This window comes from Halichondria panicea, chromosome 10 (genome assembly GCF_963675165.1).
Source record: "Halichondria panicea chromosome 10, odHalPani1.1, whole genome shotgun sequence".
Taxonomy (NCBI): domain Eukaryota; kingdom Metazoa; phylum Porifera; class Demospongiae; order Suberitida; family Halichondriidae; genus Halichondria; species Halichondria panicea.
In genome coordinates, this window is record NC_087386.1 from 1,333,723 (window position 1) to 1,350,816 (window position 17,094).

At 39.7% G+C, this 17,094-nt stretch overlaps 3 protein-coding genes and 1 long non-coding RNA gene across 8 annotated transcripts; 1 reads left to right on the top strand and 3 right to left on the bottom strand.

The window, feature by feature from the left end:
- Nucleotides 1-576: 576 nt before the first annotated feature.
- On the bottom strand, nucleotides 577-2,144 carry LOC135342445 (probable maltase-glucoamylase 2). Its single transcript, XM_064539176.1, has 2 exons — nucleotides 2,087-2,144; nucleotides 577-2,029 (listed from the first exon to the last, which is right to left on the bottom strand). Exons 1-2 carry the CDS (start codon nucleotides 2,142-2,144, stop codon nucleotides 732-734), a joined length of 1,356 nt encoding a protein of 451 aa, XP_064395246.1. The 3' UTR covers nucleotides 577-731.
- Nucleotides 2,145-2,288: 144 nt separating this feature from the next.
- LOC135343222 (uncharacterized) lies at nucleotides 2,289-4,173 on the bottom strand. 2 transcript variants are annotated; one of them, XM_064540214.1, is made up of 4 exons: nucleotides 3,928-4,173; nucleotides 3,149-3,550; nucleotides 3,010-3,075; nucleotides 2,289-2,807 (listed from the first exon to the last, which is right to left on the bottom strand). In XM_064540214.1, the coding sequence occupies exons 1-4, from the start codon at nucleotides 4,046-4,048 to the stop codon at nucleotides 2,362-2,364; spliced, it is 1,035 nt and encodes a 344-aa protein (XP_064396284.1). In that variant the 5' UTR covers nucleotides 4,049-4,173; the 3' UTR covers nucleotides 2,289-2,361. The 2 variants fall into 2 exon arrangements, with proteins under 2 accessions (XP_064396284.1, XP_064396285.1); XM_064540215.1 differs by having other exon boundaries at nucleotides 2,304-2,807; nucleotides 3,970-4,173.
- An 812-nt stretch (nucleotides 4,174-4,985) lies between these two features.
- Nucleotides 4,986-16,922, bottom strand: LOC135343221 (uncharacterized). 4 transcript variants are annotated; one of them, XM_064540212.1, is made up of 7 exons: nucleotides 16,691-16,922; nucleotides 12,779-13,539; nucleotides 12,245-12,637; nucleotides 12,108-12,179; nucleotides 11,878-11,970; nucleotides 11,392-11,700; nucleotides 4,986-5,338 (listed from the first exon to the last, which is right to left on the bottom strand). In XM_064540212.1, exons 2-7 carry the CDS (start codon nucleotides 12,972-12,974, stop codon nucleotides 5,268-5,270), a joined length of 1,134 nt encoding a protein of 377 aa, XP_064396282.1. In that variant the 5' UTR covers nucleotides 12,975-13,539; nucleotides 16,691-16,922; the 3' UTR covers nucleotides 4,986-5,267. The 4 variants fall into 4 exon arrangements, 2 of the variants coding, with proteins under 2 accessions (XP_064396282.1, XP_064396283.1); XM_064540213.1 differs by lacking the exon at nucleotides 12,779-13,539 and having other exon boundaries at nucleotides 5,133-5,338; XR_010397104.1 differs by lacking the exons at nucleotides 4,986-5,338; nucleotides 11,392-11,700; nucleotides 11,878-11,970; ... (1 more) ...; nucleotides 12,245-12,637; nucleotides 12,779-13,539 and adding exons at nucleotides 14,653-14,948; nucleotides 15,033-15,099 and having other exon boundaries at nucleotides 16,691-16,858.
- LOC135343228 (uncharacterized) lies at nucleotides 13,488-14,685 on the top strand. Its single transcript, XR_010397105.1, has 2 exons — nucleotides 13,488-13,927; nucleotides 14,400-14,685. It is a non-coding gene; the product is annotated as an uncharacterized LOC135343228 (long non-coding RNA).
- Nucleotides 16,923-17,094: the final 172 nt, after the last annotated feature.

The window sequence follows — 17,094 nt, forward strand, 5'->3', positions numbered from 1 at the left end:
CGGTACTAAACATACACAATTGCAACACTTATAGGGTCACTTACTATTGTAATGTGGGACCATTGATGTTGGAACCAGTGGTCCCTTCAGAAGGCGCCACACCCCCAGTTCCCCGAGGCATCAGATGGAAGTTGAGGTGTGGAGAAGGGTCCAACTTGATATTATTGTATGTACTGCACTAGCTATATCAATGTCAATTAGAAATGCTACCAAGCAATATAGGTATATAGCCTTGTTCCCAACCGAGTTGTCTCTAAAATTTAACGCTAAATCGCCAACTTCGATCTACCGTATAGCGCGAAATGTTCGAGGGGCTTAATTTTTGCGGATTTCGTGGGTTAGAATCCTACACAAAAATTAAGTCCATGAAAATTGAATTACCTGCTATAACATGCATAGTTTTAAAGGCGTGGCTTCCGGTAAACAGTCATTCCACGAACATTGTGCAACGAAATAGCTTTTAGAGGCCAATCCACGAAATATAAGTGCCTCGAAAATTTCGCGCTATACGGGAAAAGTCGACCTATGAACGAGGCTAAGCAATACGTATAGTTCTAAGCTCTTGAAAGCGACATTTATACGCGTGTGTAAAACTTAAAAACAACGAATTAGTTGCTAGGAAATGGATTACTAAGTGGAATGTTGTACCCTTCAAACAAAAACAAACTGCTTTTGTGAATTATCATAAAAGTAAACATTACAAGCACTTGTTTGTGTACAATGTACTTAAGCTAGGCAGGTATTTCCTCATACACTACAGAGGTAGGTCTACCGTTACTGTCCTCAGTCCCATCTCGACTGTTACTAGCCGGCGTATTGCCATGGAGTAGGTCAGGAATATAGTCATACTCTACACTCTGTTGGGCAATGGGTGGGGGCATACTCTCGTAGGAAGGGTTAGCAACCAGGTTAGCAACAGTTACAGCTGTTTCTCCATGCTCAATATTTCCATAAGCCTGGTTTGTTTTCAGGTCAATGTTTTCTGAGTCGATTGCAGAGGACCGATAAGTAAGATCGTTCATTTGAATGATTCCTTCTGGTCTGTTCCTTTCTGCATTTCTTTTCTGTTTCCATAGTAAAACAATCACTATAACGATAATGAGTACAACAATCACTCCGACTAGTGGACCAACGATTGCACCCAGCTGGGGGCCAGGTGGGGGGGCAGTTGTGGGGGGCACAGTGTCAGTGGGGGGGTCAGTTGAGAAGTCAGTGAAGCCTACACGTGTAACTGTAGGTGTGGGTGTCGCTGTTAGTTGCATTGTTGATAATCGATACGATGAACTTGTATTTTGAATTGGGGCAGTCGTCACAGTCACAACAGGTGAGCTGAATAGGGTACTGTCTATGGATGACATCATTGGAAGAGGGACGGAGGTAATTGTTGAGGATGGTGAGGGTTGTTGAGGGGTTGAGGTGACAGCTGGTGATGGAGGAGATGAGGTGGCTTCATTGGGGATGGTAATAGTTGTGTCACTGAATTTTGCCTCAGCTATGTAGATGCCAGTGTTACTGTCTCCTTGAAGGAATTTAAACTCAATGTAATAGGCTCTGAAATTTGCATTTGCATTTGCTTGAATAATGATTGTTGTCACAGAATTGCAATTCAGATCATCTCCATTTGCTACATAACTTCCTACTAGTGATGTAGGATCGAAGGTTGGGTAGATAATGGACCCCCACACATTGATGGTATGAATGTCAGTATTCAGTGTTGCACAGTTAAACAGTTTCAGTTCAACTCCTCTGAGTGCAAATCCAGTATTCCAGTTAAATCCAATTATTACTTGAGTCTCCACACTTCTACTGATAGTAAAGAAATCTCTCGCCCAAGTTGGCTCAGTAGTATTCACACTTGTAGGACACACCCCGTCGATGAGAGTTGAAGTAAAGGGTGTGCCATCAGAACATTGACAAACTTTATTCACATTATTCACACAGTCTTGAGGGCAGCCTCCAATAGCATCAGACCCACTCAGTGACGTAAGACCAGCAGGTAGAGTATGTTCATTTGGACGAATAAACTCTCCTATTATAATAAAGTACAAGTATGTACCGGGTATATGACTAATTGTTTATTACTAACCTTTAGCACTTGGTAGGATGACATACAGCAAGAAATGAATCCTTATATTGATTTTCATTTTTCTAATTTCTTAATGCAGTCTCTCTCACACTAGATCTACCTAATTAGCCTCACCTTCATTTCTCAACTGTTTGTGTAAACATTTGTCATGGATGCATAAACATGCATATTTAATCAAGATGAATAACACAATTGAATCTACGTCATAATTATGTGGTCACAAAAACAGTCAATTCGCTAAAAGTATGCATAGCACTTAAAAGTGGGAGTCAGTTTCATGATATCTCCTGATACACCTCACTGGACACAACTCCTTCACTGTTGTCAATAGCACTCGTTTGAGCACCTGGAGGGTGGCCTTGGAATAGGGTATTTGGTATGTAATCATACAGTTCAGTAGTTTGTCCAGCCTCCTGTGGCATTGCCTTGTCTTGAGCTTCTCTAGCTTTCCCATACGCCTGGTTATCATTCAGATCAATGTCCGTAGCAATCGCTTGTACTATATCTTGTGTTCCCATTACATCATGTGATTGTTTGGCTCTCTTGTACTTGTAGAACAAGAGTATAACGAGGCTAATTAGGAGTAGAATTATTATACTCAGTATTGCCACAATTCCAGCCAGTACGAACGTAGCAGGTGATTCGTTAGCAGCTGGAGTTGCATTGTCAGTAGTAGAATAGCTATTTACAGTAGCCGTCGTAATTTCCCCTGTAGCTGTTTCTAGATATGGTATATGGTAAAATTTTCATGCATATCAAGAATGGTAGTGAAAGTACATTTATAACAATAGCATTACTGCTGGTTTATGCCATAATAATTGTTTCTAAATCAACTTGATTGAGTGATGGTTAAAGGTATATTAATTATTAATTTGTACGTATTTATTATGAAGCTTTCATTTCAGTAAGTATAATTATAGTACTTGTTAACGTTACAGGTGGGAGTTGGTTACTAGTAGTACTAGCACCTGAGTTGCACATTGTGTCATCTATATGTACATGTGAGAAAGAAGGAAGAGTGGGTAAACGTTCTGAATGGTCTGTTTAATAGATATGGCTCACTGGTAACTTCAACACAGAGTGTCTGGGGGGCACCGCTCATATCAGGTATCGTGCAGCAGTATTCTCCAATCACACTCATCGCAGTGCCTTCAGTACTAGGTCGATGATTAATTCGCACCTGACCAGTACCTCGATTCCTATAGATGCGAGATGATGGGTTTTCGTTCATACCAGGTACTGGAAATTCATTTACTCTCCACTCTCCGACTGCTCCACCATTAGGATTGTCCACTGGCCTGCAGCAGTTGGGGTTGTCAGTGACACACACCAGGGCAGTACCCTCCACAGTGTCTGGTACTCCATCCGATATATTAGCTCGTGATGGCTGCTCTCCAATGTCACTCAGACAAACTTGACTGATACCGCTGGTCAGTTCTTGCCCCATCAACCTGATAGACACACCTGTATGGAATAACATAATCTTAGTCTTCATTTCAGCACGCGGTTAGCAGGTGATTTTCCACCCGCTGAAATGTTCTGTTACCCGTTAGTAAGTAAATACAAAATTCAGGAAATCATTCTCATGCAAAGTAACCCCACAAATGGGCCCCCCAGATCCTCGACTGCCGCTATATCGATCGCTCAGACCATTGGGGCGCGGTCACAAGCGTCTAATACTAATCACCCCTTAATATTTGGAAACCACATTGGAGAAAATTTCTGGTATTCAATAAAGCATATCCAAACAAGTAGTGAACAGTTAGAGCCAAGTCTATTCCACTAACAGTCACATCACTCATAATTATGGTACACTGATGTATGCTATAAATTATACATACCGCGGTACATGCATGTAGATCTTGAGTATGATACCAAATTACCATTCTGGGAGTTTACCATCCACATCATTATGAAAAAGGGCAAAACTCTGATCAACCATAGACTCTTTACAGTAGCCATCGCTATTAAAACCACTCAGCTATTTATATACATATGAAACTGGCACTATACTGTGGTAGTAGTAGTAACAGATGTACAGTAGCTACTTGGAATTCTTGGAATTCTTGCCACTCTTCTTTAATCACTTGGTATGCCACATTGATTACTTTACATCCTCAAGAAACCGAAAATTAAACAGGAAACCATTTAACCATGAATCACTATATTGTTTAGTTGCAGGGGAAAGAATACATTAATTTAATTTTATTATCATTGTACAGAAAAGATCTGCCGTTATAGAGGACAATTTTCGTGAGGTGCAAAATTTCTCGTTTTTTGATCGAGTGGTCAACGTGAACTGGGAGCACACACCTGCAAAGCTTTTGGTGGGTGTGGTTTCCTGGCATGTTGCACTAACATTTCAACTGCGATAATTTATTCTGAGGGCTCTCAATCCAAATAGCCCAAATTTACATCGCGAACATTTCCCGCTATATGGTACTTGAAAACAATTGCAACGCCAAACGCGTGGTCTTATTGTGAAGCAGGCCTCACATAGAAGTTGACATGTCGAGAAGGTTGATATTGATATTGTACTGCACTATATCATATCAACAATTGTCACCAGGAGTACATGAATTGCAATGCAAAACGAGAAATTTTGAATGATGCAATGCAATGTAGCAGAGAAATTAATACGTAGCTATAATTATAAGCTCATTCTTGGAATGGAGATTTTATATGTACGTAAAACTTGAAGAACTCGAATTAGCCTAAATTCTGACAAGGTATATGTATTGTGAGTAGTCTATCATAAAAGTAAACATACATACAATCACTTGTTTGTGTACAATGTACTTAAGCTAGGCAGGTATTTCGATTGTCACTCAGTGACGTAAGACCATTTGGTAGAGTATGGCCACTTGGACGAATAAACTCTCCTATTAAAATGAAACTATTGTATGGATGACTAATAACCTTTAACACTTGTTAGGACGACATACAGCAAGAAATGAATCCTTATATTGAGCTTCATGTTTTTGGTGGCATCGATCCTAATGCTGTCTCTTTCTAAACATTAATTCTTATAACTAGGTACTGTGAACTGTAAACTGTAAACATTGGTACTGTGCATGTGGATGCATCTACGTACATACATATAATAATTATGACAATTGAATCCACATCAAGTTCACAAAAACAGTGAATAGTATGCATAGCACTTAAAAGTGTGAGTCAGTCATGACATTTCCTGGTACACCTCACTGGACACAACTCCTTCACTGTTGTCCATAGCACTCGTTTGAGCACCTGGAGGGTGGCCTTGGAATAGGGTATTCATACAGTTCAGTAGTTTGCCCATCTTGTGGCATTGCCTCGTCTGGAGCTTCTCTAGCTTTCCCATACGCCTGGTTATCACTCAGATCAATGTCCATAGCAATCGCTTTTACAACATTTTGTGTTCCCATTACATCATGTGATTGTTTGGCTCTCTTGTGCTTGTAGAACAGGAGTATAACGAGGCTAATTATTATGATACTCAGTATTGCCACAATTCCAGCCAGTATGAACGTGGCAGGTGATTCCCCTGTAAGTGTTTGTATAGGATCATGCATATCAAGAATGGTAGTGAAAGTACATTTATAACAATAGCATTACTGCTGGTTTATGCCATAATGGTGTTATTTCTTTTTAAACCAAATTTGATTGAAAGATAATTATGGTTAAAGGTATAATTATATTGTTAGAGCTAATTTGTACGTAATTATTATGAAGCTTTCATTTCAGTAAGTACGTACGTGTTAACGTTACAGGTGGGAGTTGGTTAGTAGTAGTACTAACACCTGAGTTGCACATTGTGTCATCTATATGTGTAGGAAGAGTGAATAAATATTCGCAATGATTTGTTTAATAGATATGGCTCACTGTTAACTTCAACACAGAGTGTCTGCATGACACCGCTCATATCAGGTATTGTGCAGCAGTATTCTCCAGTCAATACCAGAGGTGGGTCGGCTCCTTCAGCACTAGGTCGATAATTGATACGTACCAGACCAGTACCTCGATTCCTATAGATTCGAGGTCGTGGGTTTCCAAAAAAACTAGGTGCTTGAAATCCATTTATTGTCCAATCTCCGACTACCCCTCCATTAGGATTGTCCACTGGCCTACAACAGTTGCGGTTGTTAGTGACACACACCAGAGCAGTACCCTCCACAGTGTCTGGTATTCCATCTGATTGATTATATATATCTTGTGTTAGCTGCTCTCCGATGTCACTCAGACAAACTTGACTGATACCGCTAGTCAGTTCCACCCCCATCAACCTGAGGGACACACTTGTATATGGAATGACATAGTCTTAGTCTTCATTTCAGTATGGGTTAGCAGGTGATTTTCCACCCGCTGAAATGTTCTGTCACCAGTTGGTATATACTTACACCTGTAAATCACCCGCTTAACATAACTTGCACATCTACCTATTCTTAGATAGGTAGTAATTTTAGCGTTTTCAGATTTTTTCTGTTTTTCAGGTACAGTAGAACCTCGATTATCCGGACACCTTGGTTCCAGAGGCAAGCCGGATAAGTGAATATGCCGGATAATCGAATAGATAAACCACGTCTTGATCCACCCACTTTATTATAAACAGCAGTGCCACATGGTTGTCTGCGCATGCGCAGAAAATAAGCAGGCATGTCTCCATGGTAACAACTGCAACACGCATGCGCATTTGAGGGACACGTCCATTTTCTAAAAAGAAACTGTCAAGCCGGATAATCGAGGTTCTATTGTACTAATTTTGGCGGATTTGTAGCAAATTCATTACCACAATAATATCTGTAGGTACAAGTATGAGTTTTAAGGTTGAATGGAAAGTTTGGAGTCAGATACAGATGAAAAAAGGGCTAGCTTGCTTAGTACTCTCAAAAGTACATTACATTATAAAAAGTACATGATTAGAAAAAAAATTATTTCTATTGTGTTCTATTATTAGCGCGTACTTAATTTAGCGTTAATTACAAATTCGCTAAAATTCGCTAAAATTAGTACATTGTACCCGTTTATAATAGTAACAATAAGGTATACCAGGGGTGCATATTCATACACTCCTGTGTATATACAATGACAATGTGTTTGCTTAGTCCATGGATAAATAACGACAATCATAATTATGTTGTAGATCTACCAGTTTTGGTACATTGAACAATGTCACATGTTCCGTGCACAGGCTGGTGTGCAAAAGTCAAGCATTAACCCTGAGTTGCATGCCCTCTTCTCTATATAAGCCCCTTGATATCACCCAAGGAGGCGATTTTCACCAAAATCATCCCTGTTAAGGTTTGACTATGGTATATATACAGGGTTTCGTCTAGGCCGTTTGGAGGGAAGGTTTGGGCACGCGTAAGCATGCTGCAAAATGTTTGGCCAGTCCCATATGTGTTAACCACACCCCCTATCTATTGCATTCTAGTGCAATAGTGCATCACATATATCTAGTTACATAATAGGACGGTATATGTGATGATGCCATGTAGTACTAACGTAATGATGTCCAACATTTTGGGGGGAAGGTTCACCCCTGCCCCCCCCCCCCAGTAGATGAGAACCCTGATTGATATAGGGTTAAGGGTTTCAGCAACATTTAAGTTAATTGCCACTAATTTTTTTCCTCAAAGTTCACTGAGGACATTATTCTTGTGCAAAGTAACCCCACAAATGTATTTTGGGGGGACCCCCAGACCTTCTGCTATATCAACGACCTCCGCTTCACTATGGCCATTGGGGCGCAGTCACAATTGTCGAATGCTAATCACCCCTTAGTATTTGGAAACCACATTGGGCAAATTCTTTAAAGAATATAGATATCCAAACAAGACCTTATAGTATTGAACAGCTAGCTGGAGCCAGTCTATTCCACTAACAGTCACATCACTCATACCGGGGGGGGGGGTGGGGAGGGTATGATACGCAATTTTATGACTGTATGCTAAAATCCTACATACTTGCAAGGGCGTATACAACCTTGACACATGCATGTAAATCTAGAGTATACAACCTTGACACATGCATGTAGATCTAGAGTATACGCCCTTGACACATGCATGTAGATCTAGAGTATACGCCCTTGACACATGCATGTAGATCTATAGAGTATACGCCCTTGATACATGCATGTAGATCTAGAGTATACGCCCTTAATTGACACATGCATGTAGATCTAGAGTATACGCCCTTGACACATGCATGTAAATCTAGAGTATACGCCCTTGACACATGCATGTAGATCTAGAGTATACGCCCTTGATACATGCATGTAGATCTAGAGTATACGCCCTTGACACATGCATGTAGATCTAGAGTATACGCCCTTGACACATGCATGTAAATCTAGAGTATACGCCCTTGACACATGCATGTAGATCTAGAGTATACGCCCTTGATACATGCATGTAGATCTAGAGTATACGCCCTTGACACATGCATGTAGATCTAGAGTATACGCCCTTGACACATGCATGTAAATCTAGAGTATACGCCCTTGACACATGCATGTAGATCTAGAGTATACGCCCTTGACACATGCATGTAGATCTAGAGTATACGCCCTTGACACATGCATGTAGATCTAGAGTATACGCCCTTGACACATGCATGTAGATCTAGAGTATACGCCCTTGACACATGCATGTAGATCTAGAGTATACGCCCTTGACACATGCATGTAGATCTAGAGTATACGCCCTTGACACATGCATGTAGATCTAGAGTATACGCCCTTGACACATGCATGTAGATCTAGAGTATACGCCCTTGACACATGCATGTAGATCTAGAGTATACGCCCTTGACACATGCATGTAGATCTAGAGTATACGCCCTTGAAACATGCATATAGATCTAGAGTATACGCCCTTGACACATGCATGTAGATCTAGAGTATACGCCCTTGATACATGCATGTAGATCTAGAGTATACAACCTTAATTTATTGATACATGCATGAGTATCGGATACCAAACATACCATTCTGGGAGTTGACCATCCACATCGTCATGAGAAGTAGTAAAACTCTGATCAACCATAGACTCATTACAGCAGCCATGGCTAAATGCACTCAGCTAGTAAGAATGCACGTAACTGGCACTATACTGTGGTAACAGCTGTGCCGTACATGTAGCTACTTGAAATTCTTGGAATTGTTTGCCACTCTTCTTTTAACAGTCACTTGGCATAATTATACACCACATTGATTGTTCCACATCCTACCAAAATTTAAACAGGAAACTATTAACCATGAATCACTATTGTTTAGATGCAAGGGGAAGGGTACAAACCATTTAGCGGAATTTTTGGAGGTAGCAGTAAATGCAAATATTTTCCGCTATACGGTACTGAAAATACACAATTGCAACACTTAACAGGGTTACTTACCACTGTATTGTGGGACCATTGATGTTGAAACCAGCGGTCCTTTCAGAAGACGCCGCATGTAGCCCCAGTTCCCCGAGGCATCAGATAAGTGAGGATGATCTCGAGGTTTGATATGGTATAGAAGCAGTCCTCACATAGTAGAAGTTGACAGGTCAAGAAGGGTCCACTTGATATTGATATTACACGTACTGCACTATATCAATGCAATACAATGCTACTGAGAGCAATACGTAGCCTTGTTCCAGCTGAGTTATCTCTAAAATAACGCTAAGTCGCCAACTATTAAAGAAAAATCGGCCTGGAAATGAGGCTAAGCAATATGTATAGTTCTAATTAAGCTCTTGAAAGCGACATTTATACGCGTGTGTAAAACTTAACTATTGACAATGGAGGTATGTTGTACACTCTAACAAAACAAACTGCTATTGTGAATGGTCTACCATAAAAACATACAAGCACTTGTTTTTTACAAAGTACTTAAGCTAGCTAGGACGGTATTTTCTCATACACTACAGAAGTAAGTCTATCGTTACTGTCCTCAGTCCCATCTTCACTGTTACTAGCCGGCATGTTGCCATGGAGTAGGTCAGGAATGTAGTCATACTCTACACTCTGTTGGGCAATGGGTGGAGGCACACTCTCGTAAGAAGGGTTAGCAACCAGGTTAGCAACAGTTGCAGCTGTTTCTCCATGCAGCCTGGTTTGTTTTCAAATCAATGTTTTCTGAGTCGATTGCAAAGGAGCGATTAGTAAGATTGTTTGTTTGAATGTGGTCTGTTCTTTCTGCATTTCTTTTCTGTTTCCATAGTAAAACAATAACTATAATGAGAATGAGTACAACAATCACTCCAACTAGTGGACCAACGATTGCACCCAGCTGGGGGTCACTTGATCCAGGTGGGGGGTCAGTTGAGGGGTCAGTGAAGCCTATAGGTGTAGCTGTAGGTGTGGGCATCGGTGTTAGTTGAGGTGACAGCTGGTGATAGAGGAGATGAGGGGATGGTAATAGTTGTGTCACTGAATCTAGCCTCAGCTATGTAGATGTCAGTGTTACTGTCTCCTTGTTCGAATTCCAACTCAATGAAATAGTTTCTGAAATTCAAATTTGCATTTGCTTGAATAACAGTTGTTGTCACAGAATTACAGTTCAGATCATCTCCATTTGTTACATAACTTCCTACTAGGAATGTAGGATCGAAGGTTGGGTAGTTGATGGACCCCCACACATTGATGGTACGAATGTCAGTAGTCAGTGGTGCACAGTTAAACAGTTTCAGTTCAACTCCTCTGGGCATGAATCCAGTATTCCAGTTAAATCCAATTCTTATTTGAGTGTCCCCATTTCTACTGATAGTAAAGAAATCTCTCGCCCAAGTTGGCTCAGTGGTGTCCACACTAGTGGGACACACCCCATCGATGAGAGTTGAGTTGGTTGGTACATTACCAGGACATTCCCATTATCTACACACTCTTGAGGGCAGCCTCCATTAGCATCAGACCCACTCAGTGATGTAATACCATTTGGTAGAGTATGTTCATTTGGACGAATAATCTCTCCTGCAATGAAAGTAATGTAATGATAATGTATGTAAATGACTAATTTGATTTATTACTAACCTTTAACACTTGCTAGGATGACACACAACAGCAAGAAATGAATCTTTATATTGAGCTTCATTTCTAATGCAGTCTCTCTAATACCTAATTTATTATTATAGCCTCGCCCTCATTTCTCAAGTGTTTGTGTAAACATTTGTCATGGATGCATAAACACATGTATGTACATAATTAAAAGGTGATGAATATCACATTGAATCCACATCATAATAATGTGGTCACTAAAAACTGTGAATTTGCTAAACATATGCATAGCATTCAAAAGTGTGAGCCAACTCCTTTACTGTCGTCCATAGCACTCGTTTGAGCACCTGGAGGGTGGCCTTGGAATAGGGTATTTGGTATGTAATCATACAGTTCAGTAGTTTGTCCAGCCTCCTGTGGCATTGCCTTGTCTGGAGCTTCTCTAGCTTTCCCATATGCCTGGTTATCACTCAGATCAATGTCCGTAGCAATCGCTTGTACTATATCATGTGTTCCCATTACATCATGTGATTGTTTGGCTCTCTTGTACTTGTAGAACAGGAGTATAACGAGGATAATTAGGAGTAGATTAAGGAGACCTGATATTGCCACAATTCCAGCCAGTATGAACGTGGCAGGTGATTCGTTAGCAGAAGCTGGAGTTACATCAAGAAAGATAGCTAGTGAAAGTACATTTATAACAATAGCATGAATTACTGCTGGTTTATGCCATAATGGTTGTTAGATTTCTTTTAGCTTTGATTGAGTGATATGGTTGAAGGCAAAATATTTTTTACAATTTGAACCTTTCATGCATGCATGTAAGTACGTACCTGTTACAGGTGGGAGTTGGTTACCATCTGTGGTGGGATTGACAATAAGTGTGGTCGTATCTGGAGGGCCAGTGGTAATGAGTGTGGTCGTACCTGGGATAAAGGAGTTTTTAATCGAGGTGCATGCCAACTAGCAACTGAGAACTGAGAGCTAATATTAAGGTAGCCCTAAGTATAATTATAGTCAGGGATGGGACAGGGGAAAGTATTGATTGATTGATTAGACTTACCATCATTCGAGGTGGTAGTAAGTGGGAGTTGGTTAGTAGTAGTGCTAACACTTAAGTTGCACATTGTGTCATCTATGTGTAGGAAAGAGAAGAGAAAGAATATGTTTTCAATGGTCTGTTTAATAGATATGGCTCACTGTTAACCTCAACACAGAGTATCTGGAAGACACCGCTCATATCAGGTATTGTGCAGCAGTATTGTCCAGTCACACTCATGCCTTCAACACTAGGTCGATAATTGATTCGCACCAGACCAGTACCTCGATTACTATAGACGCGAGCTAGTGGTTTTGCATTCATACGTGGTGCTGTAAATCCATTTATTGTCCACTCTCCGACTGCCCCGGTATTAGGATGGTCCACTGGCCTGCAACAGTTGGGATTGTTAGTGACACACACCAGGGCAGTACCCTCCACTGTGTCTGGTCCATCTGATGCATTAGCTCGTGATAGCTGCTCTCCAATGTGACTCAGACAAACTTGGCTGATACCAGGAGTCAGTTCTTGCCCCATGAACCTGATGGACACACCTGCATGGAATAGTAAACAGTTATACAGCCAGTATAATGATATGCATGCAGTTCACATGCAGGTGGTACATTATGACTTCATGCTAAAATCTCTTATAAATAATTATACACAATCTTGAATATATAATGATACCAAATCACCATTCTGGGAGTCAACCATCCACATCGTCATGAGTAATGGCAAAGCTCTGATCAGCCATAGACTCATTAATACAGCAGCCATACCGAGATATATACGTAATTGTGCTGATATAGATCTACTATACTGTGCAAGTAGTTGTAAGGGCTGCACAATATAGCTGTAGCTTAAACAACTTACGAGACAAAATACATGCATGCACTCTATATATAGTCACTTGGTGTATATACATATATGTAATGCTGCCATATCCTGAATGAAACCAACACTAAGTATTTTTTATTAGAGGTATAGTATACTGCATCGCCATGCATTATCATTGTCGTACAAAAAAGAAATACTTGAAAACACACAACTGAGTGCAATATTATGTTAGTCAAAATAGCCTACAAGTTGTACAGCTAATGAAGCCTTTGAGAGTCTGATGGGTCCACCGCCAATTCCCGCTGATATTTTATTGAATGGCATAGAAGCAGTCCTCACAGAAGTTGACTGGTCGAGAAGGGTCAAACTTGATGTTGATATTGCACTGCAATGCAGGATTTGTATGACAATTACCAAGACCAGCAAGTACTCCAATTAAGTGGTCAGTTCCATTCTCGACAACATGTACTTCAATGATACAGTCACAAAAACAACGGGGACCCAAACTGTCCAAGCAGAGCATTGCACTTGACACATGTACTGTCTAGTGTACTGTTGATCTTTTTGCAGTCGAACACCTATTAGTGCTGATCATATGATCTCCAGCCAATCAGCTTATCTGAAATTGGTCAGGTGACCATGGATTAAATATCTTAATCCACACTTAATGCTTTAAGTTGTTATATAAGTGTGGATTAAGTTGGTTTGTTAATACACACTTTTTATCAAACAATCATAATTAGGGTTTCCACACAAAAAATCTAATCTCTGCAAAATGGTATTTTGAGTGATTGTGCATACAAAGCAACTAAAATAAAGCAGGCAGCCAAAATTTCACGTTGAAATATCTTTTTTTTCTTGCACAATATCAGCCGTAAACTCTCACCACAACTATGCACTTGCATGCAATATTTCCACTCTAAACAAAGCACACTTCAAAGTTAAATTTCAAAACTATTGTTGAAGCATAGATAAAGAAATTTTGTGCTGCAATTCTACACTTCAAGGTAAGTAGTTTAGAGCAGAATTGAACCAATTGTATTTAGTTGTCAAAGCCTGATGTATTTTTTACAACTACAACCAAAAATTGGAATTTTGTTTTGATACTGCCAAAATGGAAATGTCAGTGCATTTGCTTTCCTCACCGTATTTTTGTGAAGTAGATTGGTGCATGTATCTATGATAATAATTAAAAGGAGAATTGTCCCATGTAACCACCAAACTACATCCGATGTATTTTTAGTTGTTTATTTCAATATTTAACTAGATTCTACTCCGTAACAAAGTAATAAACATTACGAAATGTCAGTGATCATCATGTACACAGGCTGTTGAGTCAACAGAAGCCCTCCCCTCAATGTCTGAATTGAAAATTTCAGCCACCCAAGGCCAAGGAGACGATTCTATAGATGTTTACTATAATTATACTACTGTATAATATGCAAGTTAGATTCACAAACTTTGTGTTCCTCACTGCAGTGGCCTTGTATATGAACTACAACAACAGGTGAACAATTTGGTGGAACTTGTCGGGTCCAAAAACTAAGAACTAAGTTTAGAGAGGTAAAAACGGAGCTGGAAGAGTCGTCACAAGTATAGACGTTGATGGCATTTGTGACATTTTAAAGGACCCTATAACAGGAGTGAACACTTAATACAACAATTGCATGTATACTACACACATTTCTATGTAGTCTCTTCTGACTTTAAGATTGCGTTATTGTTCACAGTATTCTGACAATAATAATTTTATTTTTCAAAGTTATTTCTCCAGTAAAAAAGTCAATGGTTAGGTCAAAATAGCACACTTTCTGTTCTCATCATTAATGCAGTGCATGTGTTTTTGTTGAAAAGTTGGCTTATAACTGTTCCATTAATTATACCATGCATAGACCATAGATAGAGTAGATCTATATATGCATAGAGACCAAGTAGTTTTCTTCAGCGCCTTGAAACTTGATTTAATCCAAGAGCAGTTCTTAGTTTTTGGACAAATTGTTCACCTGTTGTTGTTAACAAGGCCACGCACTGCAGTGAGAAACAACAAAAATGTGAATCTAAGACTTAGAGTTGCATACTTATAATACAGTATAGTATATATTAAATTATCACCTTATATATAGGTGGCTGAAATTTTCATTTCAGACATTGAGGGGAGGGCTTCTGTTGACTCAACAGCCTGTGTATAATACATATGACATTTTGTAATGTTTTTTACTTTGTTACGGAGTAGAATCTAGTTAAATATTGAAAAATAAATAAAACTAAAAATACATCGGATGTAGTTTGGTGGTTACATGGGACAATTCTCCTTTTAATTATTATCATAGATACATGCACCAATCTACTTCACAAAAATACGGTGAGGAAAGCAAATGCACTGACATTTCCATTTTGGCAGCATCAAAACAAAATTCCAATTTTTGGTTGTAGTTGTAAAAAATACACCAGGCTTTGACAACTATATACAATTGGTTCAATTCTGCTCTAAACTACTTACCTTGAAGTGTAGAATTGCAGCACAAAATTTCTTTATCTATGCTTCAACAATAGTTTTGAAATTTAACTTTGAAGTGTGCTTTGTTTAGAGTGGAAATATTGCATGCAAGCGCATAGTTGTGGTGAGAGTTTACGGCTGCTATTGTGCAAGAAAAAAAAGATATTTCAACGTGAAATTTTGGCTGCCTGCTTTATTTTAGTTGCTTTGTATGCACAATCACTCAAAATACCATTTTGCAGAGATCAGATTTTTGTGTGGAAACCCTATCTTAATACAAGCAGATTGAATCTGAATGTCATCATAATTATAATAATAATACAAGCAGATTGAATATGTACACAAGCAAAGCTGAAAAGTATTAGAAAGTTAATGTTATTGTTTCAACTTGTTTCATGTGTACCAAATTGCTGACTTGACCATAGCATCGCTTTTTCGTCTGGAGAAATAGGCTCAGCTTGCTTCGAAGATGTACATACCTGTACCTAAGCCAGATCCATATAATCGTTTCATCAAAGGTGCTTCGAATATCATAGCTTTCCAAAAGAGCAAACCAGATACTCATTGCCATATAGTTTGCGCACAAAGTTTCCCATCCAGTAAGCCAGATCAGCTGGAGGCATATCCAGTAGTGGGATCGGGACTGTTGGTCAGCAGGAGAAATAAGTCGAAAACATGCCCAGTCAGTCCAGATAGCTTTAGATCGTATCTCCTTCTCCTTTGCATCAGTTACTGGATCTACAAACCTACTAAAACTTGCTATTACGTCTAGCTAGCTAGCTAGCCACCAGCAACTGTATAGCTAAATCTAGCCTCGACCCCCGGCCGATCCGTCTCCAATTGAACGCTAGGTCGCTATTAAAAAAAAATCGGCCTGGGACCGAGGCTAAGCTAAATCTAGCTGCCACGAGGCCAGAGCTCACGTGTCAGCACTAGAACACGTCTAGCCAAGTCACGTGTTTTAATGCTCCACGAGGCTAGAGCTCACGTGACAGCACTAGAACACACCTAGCCAAGTCACGTGTTTTAATGCTGTGCACTTGGATGGCCTCTCGGTTACGTAATGCACTCGGCTGGGCCTCGAGCAACACGTTAACCTCGAGGCCACCCTCGGCACGCAGATTAAACTTGGCTAGGTGTGTTCTAAATAATACTTAAATAGTGTAAAAAGAAACATGTGATATTATAGCATGAACTATAGTTATAGTCTATATGACATTGTCATTGTAATATAATTATAGTTTAACGGGGGGAGGGAGGGTAGAAAACTTACTCCACATTCTGCCAGGATATTCCATAGTGCTAATCTTTCCTGCTGTCGTTGCTGATGCTGAGCTGAGCTGGTTGCTAAAATCCATCTGTGCTGAATATGAGTATAGAGACTCTTATAATTCTTATCTGATCTGGTGTCTATTTATATGCACTAACAGCATGAGAGCCTGCATTGTAATTGTGTAAAATAGGCACACACAGTTTTTCCCAATAGGAAGGAAGTGCAGCAATAATCGAGGATGCTGGTTTGAAGTACCATAATTATAGGAAATGTGGGTGGTGTTGTATAATTGAGGATGCTGTGGTTAGCACTCAGCATTCCTGACTGGCAGGATTCGTAGAAGTATAATTATGAATTACATCATTGTTTAGCTTGGAGGATAGTCTCGAATACCCGCCTCAACC

Coding starts and splice junctions, on each gene's coding strand:
- LOC135342445 (XM_064539176.1), bottom strand. CDS start 2,144: ATGAAAATCAATATAAGGATTCATTTCTTGCTGTATGTCATCCTACCA. Junction 2,030..2,086: donor CATCCTACCAAGTGCTAAAG/GTTAGTAATAAA, acceptor TTATTATAATAG/GAGAGTTTATTCGTCCAAAT.
- LOC135343222 (XM_064540214.1), bottom strand. CDS start 4,048: ATGGCTACTGTAAAGAGTCTATGGTTGATCAGAGTTTTGCCCTTTTTC. Junction 3,076..3,148: donor ACTCTGTGTTGAAGTTACCA/GTGAGCCATATC, acceptor ATGTACATATAG/ATGACACAATGTGCAACTCA. Junction 2,808..3,009: donor CCCACCTGTAACGTTAACAA/GTACTATAATTA, acceptor TACCATATCTAG/AAACAGCTACAGGGGAAATT.
- LOC135343221 (XM_064540212.1), bottom strand. CDS start 12,974: ATGCATGTATTTTGTCTCGTAAGTTGTTTAAGCTACAGCTATATTGTG. Junction 12,638..12,778: donor GATGGTTGACTCCCAGAATG/GTGATTTGGTAT, acceptor TATTCCATGCAG/GTGTGTCCATCAGGTTCATG. Junction 11,971..12,107: donor TACTACCACCTCGAATGATG/GTAAGTCTAATC, acceptor CCTTTATCCCAG/GTACGACCACACTCATTACC.